At 42.6% G+C, this 13,037-nt stretch overlaps 1 protein-coding gene across 2 annotated transcripts in view; it reads left to right on the top strand.

The window, feature by feature from the left end:
• The window catches only part of FGFR3 (fibroblast growth factor receptor 3), a gene marked incomplete in the record, with an annotated part of 76,650 nt that overhangs the window by 38,401 nt on the left and 25,212 nt on the right, over positions 1–13,037 (top strand). For both annotated transcript variants that reach the window (XM_034772655.1, XM_034772654.1), the window contains 2 exon segments: positions 855–908; positions 9,469–9,638. In XM_034772655.1, the coding sequence (XP_034628546.1) occupies positions 855–908; positions 9,469–9,638 (224 nt within the window).

Below are 13,037 nucleotides of genomic sequence, written 5' to 3'. Positions count from 1 at the left end.
GAAGGCAGGGGGTGGACTCGATGACCTTTCAGGGTCCCTTCCAGCTCTATGAGAGAAGTATATCTCCCTATACATATATAAGTCTTTGCAAGATCAGGGCTTCAGAGTCTTTCAGCCTAGACGGGAGCTGAGGTCCAGCTCCTCAAAAATATTTAGGAACCTGGACCATGAGTTAGGCCCCTAAATACTTTTGAGCATCTGGACCTGAATATCTAAGATTTGAAATAACCAGGCAGGATCCTTCTTGGGAAAAATACTTTCTGGCAATCTTTAGCCATCATAAAGAAGAAAAAAAAATCATCACAAGTCTTAGGGGAAGGAGGTTGGTTGTTGGTTATTTTGGTTTTTTTACTGATCATCTTTAACCCAAGATTGAGGGGAAACAATTCACATTTCTGCTACTTCTGCTGTTTGGTTAGCTCTTCTGCATGGGAAAGTTGATAGCAGTGGAAAAGAGGAGAGCTTCCTTTATTGTTCTCTTGGATGAAATCTTAGATTCTGCAGAAAACAGCAAAAAAATCGCAGGAAGGCCCTGCAGTTAAGAGTTTCTGAGACACATAGTGCCTAGTTTTCAATAGGGCTGCAGCTCCCCACCATTTTGGCATGCACACCCCTGTGGTATCTATCCATCAATCTCCATTCCCCAGACAAATGTGAAAATCCTCTCACTTATGCCCAAAAATGCAGTTATGGAAGGTGGGTATGGAAGCTGCCTCTTGAAAGTCTGCTCCATAGTGGTTTAAAAAAATGACTGAGTTTGATCTACTGTTTCTTGTAATGGTATCAAGAAAATGAAATACTGAAACACCAGTAATAGTAGCACAAGTGACTTTTTTTTTCTCTTCCCTTTCTAGATTCTCCATCATCGGGTGATGATGAAGATGATGATGACGAGTCTGAAGACACAGGTAATGGAATGCATAGTCTGTGTCTTCAAAGCTATCATTCATACTATTTCCACTCAAGAAGGTGTTGTGTTCATTGATTACCATATAGGACGTACAGCATATTATTATAATTATTATTATTCAAAACAGAAGATTTCCAGAATGTATACGGGGAACTGTGTGGCCTGGTGGATAGGACACAATCATGCTGAGCTCTTGTCCTATCTGTTCTGTAGACTCACTTGGTGACCCTGGACAAGGGACAGAACAGCTTTCTGCCTCAGTTTCCCTGTCTGTAAAACAGGAATGCGTTACCTACCTTTTGAAGTGCTCTAAGGAGGTCTCTTACCTCATTCAAAGTTGAAGGTGATAGCCTGTAGCATTGGAAATAAGAATTCCCCTAGATTTGGTACCTAGCCACCATAATGATATGTGCTCTAGATTCTAGAAGTTCATAAATGATGGCAGGCCAGATATTTATTATAAGGTCTTTATATTTATGCTCAAATACGAGGGCGATGAAGACCTTCTAAAAATCTAGATAGATTTGACCTATCGCTTCAGCTTCTTGAACTATAGTATTAAACCTGTCCTTGTATTTAAATTCAGGCAAACTCATTCTACCAGTGTTTTTTATTTCAGTGTAGGTATACTGATTCTACACCAATGAAGTATCTGAGCCTGTTTGTTTTGTTTTTTTTTAATCCAGTTTAATGCTTTTTCTTTATTAGCTAGGGAAGGAGCAGCCATAGGTAAGATTCATTGATGCCCTAGGCAAGAACAACCCCATTTGATCTGCACCCTCTGAATACTCAGGGTGAAATCAGCCCCAAATCTGAGCCTTACATTGTTTTCCTTTTCCAGTGAGGCTCTTACAACCTTCGTGCTTGGTACTTTGAGTGTAATATCATTAATCTGGATCATTACATGCTTCAGAGGCGTTAGTGTTGTGTTTTATTATGCACTTTATATTTCTGCAAGGCAAATTGCCTGTGTGTGTGTGTTAATAAATATATGTCTAGTATTTGAACTCCAAATCAGCTATGTACCTTGGCAGAAATTCAGTATGACTGGAACATTTCTCCTACCCACGGCATTAGATCTCTAGGACTCTGTAAAACAGGTCTGCCACTGTAATAAATGTGTACCAGAGTGTCTTGCAAGAGGTGAACAGTAATTGGGAGTTATGGTGCCAGCTGAGCCATCGGCAGCAGTTAGTGGTTTTCTGATACCTGCTCGTTAAGGGCCTGCTTCTATGAGGTGACCAGCACCTCCTGACAAACACTCAGCACCTTTAATGCCTTAAAGCCAGTGGAAGTGAAGCAAGTAGTCCTCACTACTCAGGATTTGGCCCTGACTTAGAGAAACACCTGATTTAACACAATTTAAAGTTCTTTACTGGTTTATATATAGATATTATTTTTAAATGCGGTTTATAGTAAACTGCTTCATCTCTTAGCACCGGGTGTCACAAAACACGGGCTGTGTGGTGTTACAAAAGGACACATTTTTCTTAAATTAAAAAGAAAAACCACACGTGTTTTGCTACATGTATTTATAGCTTGTATTCTGGGTCTCCTTGACTTTTAGGGCTTCTTTTTTTAGAGCTGAAGGTAACCACTAGATTTACACAAAGGCCTAGCTATGAAGAGCTGGATTCTCTTTGGCTATACAATGGTCAATTAGGCTAGTGTGCCAAAACAGAAAGCTGTGAAATCATGTGGCCTGTGGCAACGTGAAAGTGCTTTTTCCACCAGATGTAGTCGGACCCGCCAGTGAATCTTTGTCCAGTGTTCCTGAGTTTATTGCATAAATGGGAGCCATGTCATCAATCCCTTTGCTGCTGTATGGGATGCTTTGACATATGACCATCTGTGGTACATTAATTCTAAGTGCCAAAGATGGAACAGATCTGTTTGATCATCTAGGTCTCCCCCTAACTCCCAGGGCAGTGTATTCTGGGTTCTTCATCCCAGAGCCTTATGTGTAGTCTGAACCCCACACTTCCCGCTGGCAAAAAGCAGTTAGCAGTAGGTACGTGCCAGTGAAAACCATGATGACTATTAGTGGAAACCTTCTGTATGTGCATGTGTGAAAAGGGGCCAGGCTGGGGGGGATGTCTGTTCTTTATCCCTCCAACCCCTCATTGACTCATGCAGTCAGAGCGGGAGCAGAGATCAGTACAAAGGCCCAGTGCTTCCTCACAAATGGTCCCATGCGTCTTGCAGAGATCTGGAGAACTGCACGGATCATGAGGGACCCATACGATGTAAGAGCCAAGTCCCTTGCCCTTCCGCAGGGATGTGCCCCACAGAAGAGTCCTCCATGGGAACCTGGCGGCGCTGCTTCCTCCCCAACTCTCTCTCAGGTTTTCCCCACAGGAGAGAAAATGTCGTGACTCTTAGTTCTCAGTCCACGATTTTATCAGGAGTCTCACAATATGTGAAGTTTTTCTTAAAGCTCCAGTTCCTGGAGTCATGTGATAATGTGAGACTCTCAGCTTATTTCATTCTCGTTTTGGCTTTTAAATTATGTTTCTAGTTCTCGTGGCTGCAGAGAAAAGCGTGAAAATGCGACCCCCTAAGGTTTCCAAGACCAGAAGGGAAATATAAGACCTATCCGTCCCCAAGTGTATTCTTTTTTTAATGTTGTTTTTTTTAAGCCTATCTCGTGATCTTTTGGAGCCTGATTTGTGATTTTTTTTTTTTTTTTTTTGAATGATTGGGGCTGGCAGTATTGGAGCTAGAAAACAAAGCAAAGACTCTTCTAAGTGGGACACATACACGCATCTGCATGGAGTTCTCTGCTACTTTCATCTTCCTTTCCTCTTTCCTCTGCTCCTAACAATAAAATTGGAGGTGACCCCTCCTTAAACAAAAAACACACGGGAATAGCTTCTGTAACTTCAAATCACACCCAGATTTGCTGCAGCCAAGTTACAAATTGCAATCCTGTGCTTGCAGCATCTAAATTATCTACAGCTGTTTATTCTGATTCAAAAATGAAAACAAAACTCTTCTTTCAAATCCTCCTCCCCTATCCCCCCAATTTTATCTATTTATTCAGAGTCCCTGCTGGCTAGCCGGAGCACCTTCAAAGAACCAATGTAATCTCCAATTAAATCTGACTGTGTACTCAGAGGCGTCAGATGGGGAAATTACACAATTAGACTTGATTCTGTCTGGTGCAGAATTTCATGGCAGTACCTAATTGTTAAATGAGCGCTCAGCTACATTAATTATTTCAAGTATCGCTCCTCTTTTTTTAATTGGTCATTCAAATGGGTGGCCAGAATCTTAGACAAATAAAGTGGATCATTAGGCTTAGTATGTGATTGTGGGAAAGGATCTAGATAATATTTGCTGTTCCGTTTTTCACACCAGTGAATGTAGATTTACTGCCCAGAGTTAATTTAGAGGGTATTTATTTAAAATTTCACTTTTTGCCCTCAGTGGTTTGTGATCCAAGCACTCACAGGGGTTTGTGATTTGCATTTCAGAAGAGATTTAGCAGCGTACGATCTACGTGCAAGTTAAACTAAAAGCACTGGTATTCTGTCAGCTTCCCTGGATAGCAAGAATGAACACCCCTTAAATGGGACACTGCCATAGATATTTATTCTCAGGCCAAGCCTGATGCTAGTTGTGTCCAAATTGCACAGGGGTGGGACTTCAGCGTAGGAGATCCCAAGATTTTAGAGGTCCTATTGTGAATGTGCAGTCATGTGGAATAGGACTCCAGTGAAGGAGGTAGGTCATGGAATAGAGCAATTAGTTTAATCACTGTGGGCCTGATCCAGCTGGTGCCCACTGCACTCCCTTCTCTGCCTTACGAGCTTTAAGGGCCCAATCCTGCTCCCCACAATGTCCAGCGATAAAATGTCCTTGGGTTTCGGTGGCAGTATTTGTTGCCAGTGATTGATGCAACCTGTACTTCTCGCATTAAATTCAAACGCGTCTTTAAGTGAATTTTGATCTGACTGACATTCCTTTTGCTTGGGAAGTTTAGAGCTCAACCTTGGCCTGTCCTGCTCCCCCCAGACTCGGGAAGGTAGAAATGGGGAGGCTGTGGGGTCTAGCACATATGAAGTGTAACATGGCAAGGAGCAGTCGTCATGAAGCATCCCCACATGTCTGTTGCTTTGTGAGTCATGAAGCCAAAGCTCCCAGCACCTATGAACTGTGGCTATCTTATTACACCTCCATGCCCAGAGGAGGGTCGCTGCCTCAGTTATTTTATGGCATTTGAAACCTCTCTCATGTTCATTTGCTGTGCACCCAAGTTTGATTTCCAAAGAACATGTTAACTGTACAATTCCTACATTTCCTTTTATTGGTGTTGCTTATTGCTACAAATGCTTTAATCCGGTTGTAGCTGCACAGTTCTGATCCCAGTGGGGTCAGGGCCTTAAGCTGTCTACTCAGCATAGTAATGTTAAAAACTAGGTGAAATGGGGGTGGTTTTGCTGCTAGGGCCAGATTCTGACTTCTGAGATGCACAAGCAGCTCCCACTGGAGTCAGCGAGAGCTGTTCAAGCATATATGAGGGGAGAATCAGGCCCTTAATATTTAGTCTTCATAATTACAGTTGTCAAGGCTGTTGAAGTATTTGGGTCCATGTGGTCTGCAGTCTGGTTGATGAAGCGTTAAAACAAATTAGAGTTGAGAGCAGTGCAAACAATACAGCTGTTCTCTGCAAATAAAGAGATGTGCACTCCTGAGTCTACAGTTTCCATCTCCTTTCCCACAGCCTGATGGCTTTCCAGCGAGGCAGGACAGCTAAAATGAAGTGGAACTTGTGTCTCATGTTTGCAGATGCTAAAAATGCATGCTGGCTGGTGCAGATGTAGCCTACGCTACAAGAACTTGCTTGCCAATTAATTCCTTGGGCCCTAAGTCACACGTTTTTAACAGTGAGCGTAACTATCCATTGGAACAATTTACCAAGGGTCATGGTGGATTCTCTATCACTGACCATTTTTAAACCAAATTAGGATGTCTTTCTAAAAGATCTGCTTTTATTTGGGGGAAGTTCTGTGGCCTGTGCTATACAGGGGGTTAGCAAGGATCACAATGGTCCCTTGTGGCCTTCGAAAGCTGTGCCCAGTAGAAGAAAGTAAGGAATGGAGATTAGATAGTGAGGTGCATTTCACTTCAGTGAGCTATGCACTGAGCAACTGAAAATCTAATTTCAGCAGAGACAGTCACTGTGTCAAAATCTGCTCATGGTTACAATGATGTAAATTCAGAGTAACCATCCCTGTGATTTTAATGGAAGCACTCTAGATTATAACCATAATATGTATAGTACTTCACAGCTGGGGGCTAAGGGAGTTAAGCATTCCTGACTCAGTGGGATTCAGGCACCTGACTCCCTTAGGTACCTTTGAAAATCCCAGCCTATGTGTTATCAACAGAAAGGATGAAATTCTTGTCACATTTGAGTCCATGAAGTTTACCTTACGAGCTTGATTGTGCCCAGCTCTGCATGGATTCAGTGTGTGTTCTGGACTCAGTGCAAGAGCCCGGTGAGGTTAGCACCTCTCCAAGGGGGCAGGGAGGGCTGGCATGTCCATTCCTGCTGTACTTCCTTGAAATCTGGGGGACATAATGCTAGCACAGTGTCTTCAGCAGCTTTCCTCTGTGGTGGCACATAGGGATGCAGGTGGGGTGATGCCCCAGCACAAGGCTGTGGAGGAAAAGTGCTCACTAATTAATCCCATCCCCTACTTTCTCCTTTGGGGCATAGCTTTGCAGGTTAGGTGCTGCAAGTGCCCAAGGAATTTGCAAGCAAGTTCTTGTAGCTCAGACTAGATAAGCTGCAGCACCCATATCAGGAAAAAATGATTTCATGCCCCCGGCGTTGGTGTGCTGTTATAGACAGGACAGCTCGGGCTCTATGATGTAAGATCAGCCTTGTTTTTGTTTTCTTAGATACAAGTAGAAACATGAAGAGCTAAACCTATGTAGGTCTCAGTCTGTTTGGGGGAGGAATAAGCTGGCAACTTAACAGAGGAAAAAATAACTCTCAGTGCTAGGTGTTGGCTCCAGGGGATTCTACAGCATTTGTAAAGTTTTTTCCTGGAATTAAAATTAAATACTGAATTAAAGAACCAGCAAGAGGGGAGGACTTTCCATGTTAGACATGGACAGTTTTAGCCTCAAAATCATCCAGCCAGTTTAATTCAGGTATGTTTGTTAAATTTGGGGAAATGCAAAGTGTAATTGTTGCACCAGAAGTTTACCTGGCTAATATAATAAAAGTGGCACTTTTTGGATGTACTTTTTGGACCCATGCATATGATACAAAGGTATAGATAGATAGTCAGTGACTTCAGTGGACCTGTAACAGTTTACAGCAGCTGAGGATCTCTCCCATTCAGTCAAGTTTTCCAGGACTAAGCCAAGCATGAAGTTATAGAGATTACAGTCTGGGCACACCTAGTTCCATGAGAAGATACAAAACTGGGCAAAGGCCCAGTATGATCGAGGGCTTCAATAGAAATGGAAACCTAAGTGGCAGCATTTCTCAGAGCTGACACGCACACGCACAGTAGGTAGTTTCTAATCCTTTGGACGGTAGCTGCGATTTACTATTGACCCATGGCTGGCCTGTCGCAGCAAGCCTTGATTACACATCATAGCTGAGAAAAATAAATGAGAGTAACATTGGCGCCCTCCTGCTGGGTGAGAATTGACGCCATTCCTTTATTGTGCTGCTGTCTGTAACACGTCAGTGGAGATGAAACATTGCTGGGAGGCAGTTTGGGACTGTGATAATCTCTCCCACAAGAGGATGTACGAAGTACAGTGAAGCTACGTCAATGCTAAGTCTTTTTTCCCAACTAAGGCTTCCTACTGGTCTGTATCTTTATGGTCCTCAGCCCTGTAGTGTCTGGGTGCCTCTCAAATGTCACTGATGTTCCCCTCCACACCTTGCATTTTACAGAGGCACAGAGTGATGAAGTGATTTACCCAAGGTATACAATCAAGTTGTGACAGAGCCTGGAATTTAACTCCTTGGTTGGAGCCCTAATGTAGACAGATCTCTAGGCAGCCATTGGCATGTTACTCCTATGTGGTCAAACCCTGCTCAAAGCATTTCTAGGCTTGTCTGTGTCTAAATTGCAGACAGTGCTTTGTCTATGCTAATGGTCCCACCCAGGTGTCTGCACTTGTGTTAGCAAGGAAAGAAAATTTGAGGCAAAAAAAAGTCTTAATGGAGACAAGGCTTAAAAAAGGGAGAGATTGGGTAACATTTTCAAAAATCCCATTGACTTTCAGTGTCACTGAAATTCATTAGGGGTGGCAGAAAGATGTTGGAATAGTGAAAACACTTAATTTTCAATGGGACCTAGGTGATTTGGCATATGAAACATAGGCTCCTAAGCCACTTTGGTGCTTTTGAGAATGTTGGCAAGGAGGTTCTCTTGCCTGTAAGGCCACATGAGGAGTTTAAAGGCCTTGCTGTGCTCAAACACCATTCTCACAGGTGTCCCCTGTTTGTGTCAGAGTCGTGTCTTCCTCTTTGCAAAAACTGGTTCGCATGCCCTGCATTTCAAGAGCTGGCGTTCTGCTGCTGGACACTTGCTTTCGACTTAGACGATGTATCATCTTAGCTGCCAGCCTTGCCTTCTTCTCCCAACCACTGCAAACCATTAGGGACAAATTCTGTATACCTGTGTCTCCCCTTGATTTCACTGGGAGCCACATGCATCAAAGAGCAGAACGTAGCCCACAGGGTGATGTGAAAAACACCCAGAAATACAACCCTGTAATGTTTCCTTAAGCAGAAATCACGCTTTGGGAGACTTTTTGTGCCCCCCTTCCTCATACACACAATGTAATAAATTTTCTGCCACTGTCTTAATATGTATATATGTAATGCATATATGTAATGGTTGTAGCAATGCCAAGAAACATTGCTGTCTACTTAAGGCAGATTATAGAAGTATTTTGTGTTAGCAGCAGTATTTAAAACTTATCCTTGTTCAAAGGTAATATGAATCCTTAAAACTAAAACCACTTGTAGTTTAAGAAAGTAAACATGATAAACCGGTTTGGAGTTTGGTTTTTGTCTTTTTTGTTTTTGTAGGAGGGTGGGATACATTCCCCTTCACTTAGAGGCAAACTCTTTCAGTGCTTTCTGCTAACATTACTTTACCTTGGCTCATTGCTGGACCATCATCACACTTTCACGGTTCCAACACCTTACTGCCACCCACAGTTCTTGGCTGCCATTCTGTTGAAGTTACATGTATGCATTTGTAGAGTCTGAGGGTCAGATTCTGATCCTAGTCTGGAATAACTCGCCTGGTTGATTGCAGTGGAGTTACTCCAGATTTACACTGGTGTTACCAAGAGCAGAACCTGGCCGCAAACAAGTCTTAAATGCAACCACTCTGTCTGCATATATGAGAATCATTTGACTGGAAAGTATTTCAGTATAATTCATCTTAACTACAGCAGGGCGCATTTGAGTTACCACTCCACATATGCTGAAGCCTCTTAGAAAGCAGCTGCTCCACTTCATGCTATGTTCTACAGAAATAAACCTATTTGTGTTGTCTTTCACTTCTCAGGTGCTCCTTATTGGACCCGTTCAGAAAGGATGGAGAAGAAGCTGCTAGCTGTGCCGGCAGCAAATACCGTTCGCTTCCGTTGCCCTGCCGCAGGCAACCCCACCCCATCCATATACTGGCTGAAAAATGGCAAAGAATTCAAGGGAGAACACCGAATTGGGGGCATCAAAGTAAGGCATTGTGGGTCTAATCTTGACCGTGCTGTGTTCATTAATCTCTTTGATCTATTATTGATGGATCGATCAGAGCCAGCGTTCGCTGCGCAATCCTGAGAGGGGCAAATGAGCGTGAGATCCCTGGCTTTACATAGTAAATATTTCCATGACCATTAGGGCTTATGACATTTTTCGGCTCAAGATGTTTTTTCTAAGATATGTACGAATTGCATTTCCCTCAGTACTGCCGTTATTCTGGTAACTTTGTCATAAGTGAGAGAGAAGAATATCCGTGTAGATCATCATGAACCACAGTGACTGTGCCAGAATGGGGATATTTTTGATAATCATACTAATTGTTCAAATCATTGTTAAAACTGGCTGCTGCCCGTTTTGGTGGAATGCCAACACTGAGCATTCGCTCATGCTGCTAGTCTTCTTAAAAGTAACCTCATAAAAACAGATCAGGTGTATTGCTGTGCTAGCTGCAAGAACTAGATGCAACAAGGTACAAAGAGACAGGCTTTTATCCAAGTTACAAAAGTGTAAACCCAGAGTGGTAACACTGAAATCAGTGAAGTGACTCCTGACTTACACCCGTGTAACAGAGATCAGAATCTGGTCTGAGCTCTTAAGCATACCTCATTCAGTTATGTAACACGAGCCCTGCAGAAATACTGGGACTCTGTTGGGTTTGGGAGTCATTAACATTCTTGTGATGTAAATGATTGACCTGTGGTGAAATGATGGAAGCCCCTTTGCCCTGTGTAATGCCAAAGAGGGACAGGTTGGCAGTGTGATTTCGAAGGTATTGCGGCCATGATGTCTACAAACAGAGCCCACAGACACTGAAAACCAGTAAATAAATGCCTAACTAGGCAACTTCTCTGACCAGCAATTTCTGCTCCACCTTGTAATTGTACATCAAAATAAGGCAGTAACTTAACAGGGAAATCAGTTGCTCTTGATTTTCCCCCCCACCGTACTATACCAAATGCCTTCCCATTTACCATTTTGGGGAACAGAATAGCTGGTGGGATGATTATAAACACAGCAGAGTCACATAGAAGCTTCCTAATCAGCACATTGTGGTTTGTTTTGAGGACGCACAGGCAGTTCTAGATCTTTGGAGACGTTAAGGCGAGACGAGAATCAGGGAGGTAACTCCTCTCTGCAACTGATCTGATAATAGATAACATTTCCAAGTCACCCCGTACAGCACAAACATTTTGTACTAATTACATGCTGTGCGGATCATCATGAACTGCTTTCAGGCTTCTATGTGCAGTTTTAACTGCTTTAGACAAAAATGTGTGACGACAGCTGCACTAAATTATGCTTGCAGAATTAAACCTAAAGTTAATTCCACTTCCTACTTTTCTGTGGTTTGAATCTACCCTTGAGTTCAGATAGAAAAGTTTAATCCTCTGCATCACAGTAACGATAGCGCTTTATTTTCTCTACAGGCACCTTCCAGCAATAAGTAAATGTTTAAAAAGCTATCAGAGGCAGTGTGGAGCCTGTTACAGCCCTATTGGTTTAATCCCTCTCTCTGTCTAGACACAGACTCTTTCTCTCTCTCTCCATCTCTAGATACAGAGACATCGCTTTGTTTCTCTCTTTCTTGCTCCCTACCCTCGTAGAGCTTAGATAGAGACCCTCGTCTCTTGTAAATATGCCAACTTATTTTTCATAGATTCTAGGACTGGAAGGGACCTCAAGAGGTCATCGAGTCTAGTCCCCTGCCCGCATGGCAGGACCAAATACTGTCTAGACCATCCCTGATAGACATTTATCTAACCTACTCTTAAATATCTCCAGAGATGGAGATTCCACAACCTCCCTAGGCAATTTATTCCAGTGTTTAACCACCCTGACAGTTAGGAACTTTTTCCTAATGTCCAACCTAAACCTCCCTTGCTGCAGTTTAAGCCCATTGCTTCTTGTTCTATCCTTAGAGGCTAAGGTGAACAAGTTTTCTCCCTCCTCCTTATGACACCCTTTTAGATACCTGAAAACTGCTATCATGTCCCCTCTCAGTCTTCTCTTTTCCAAACTAAACAAACCCAATTCTTTCAGCCTTCGTTCATAGGTCATGTTCTCAAGACCTCTAATCATTCTTGTTGCTCTTCTCTGGACCCTCTCCAATTTCTCCACATCCTTCCTGAAATGCGGTGCCCAGAACTGGACACAATACTCCAGCTGAGGCCTAACCAGAGTAGAGCGGAAGAATGACTTCTCGTGTCTTGCTCACAACACACCTGTTAATACATCCTAGAATCATGTTTGCTTTTTTTGCAACAGCATCACACTGTTGACTCATATTTAGCTTGTGGTCCACTATAACCCCTAGATCCCTTTTCTGCTGTACTCCTTCCTAGACCGTCTATGAGGATCGATCAGATGAGGATCTGTGCCAGAAAGAAAGTTAAAAAATAAATCCGTTCATTGTAAATTGAAGATTTAACACTACAAGTACGATTGAGTTTTCATCCCAGGATTTAGGCCCAGTGAAAGTGAATGGCCAAATCCACAGCTGGTGGAGCTTGGACAGTTTACACCAGCTGAGGAACAAGCCCAGTAGCATTTCCTCTTCCTCTTTTTCTCCAGAGTTCAGAATAGTTTAGACTTTGCTGTTTGAAATTTGTGGCCAGCAGAAGAAAGCTGGAACTTGCCACATGCAAGTTTTAATTTTTTTTTTTTTTTTAATATCCCATCCTAACCTCAAATTTTTGCCTCTAGTAAATGGGATTTAGATACCACCTAATGTGCATCAAAACTCAAAAGGGGGGAAAAGAAGACTTCCAAACATGGATGAAATAAATTATATACAGTTCATCCTTAAATGGCAAAGGAGTGCAATTCATATGACTTATCACATGAAATTTCCCAAAGAGAATTAATAGTTAAATCCTTGCTGGAATCTATAATATTGTAAGCCTGTGTGTGTTAAATGACCCTAGAAGGGAATGGGGGGCTGAAAGAGGGAGACTGAGGATTATCCCTTCCCCAGACCATTGCACCGGCTTGCATACCAGTCTAGCAAACATGGGCTGAGTTTCTAAGTGTGTCTGCAAATATTTGTCTCCCAAAGAGCCAAGAATGACAACACCAAATAAACCAGAGGAATTTCCAGTATCTCACTGATTTGATTAAAGTCTGCAAAGAGTTACTTTATGTTTCTAATGGTTTATCAAGTACAGTGACTGCCCAAAATTGGGAACATCCTTCTTGTGATCCCTTGGGTCTGGACTCAGCTTTTGACTAAAACTTTTCCTTATTTGTTTTTAAAAAAACCTTTCCAGACACCTTCTGTGTCACAGGAACACAGCTCAGAGCCACAGTTTGAATCTGTATTCAGACCCCATTTCCCCAGAACTCAAGTCCCATACAATGAGGTGATGGACACTTTGT

Source organism: Trachemys scripta, chromosome 5 (assembly GCF_013100865.1).
Source record: "Trachemys scripta elegans isolate TJP31775 chromosome 5, CAS_Tse_1.0, whole genome shotgun sequence".
Lineage (NCBI taxonomy): Eukaryota > Metazoa > Chordata > Testudines > Emydidae > Trachemys > Trachemys scripta.
This window is presented reverse-complemented; position numbering and strand designations above follow the sequence as displayed.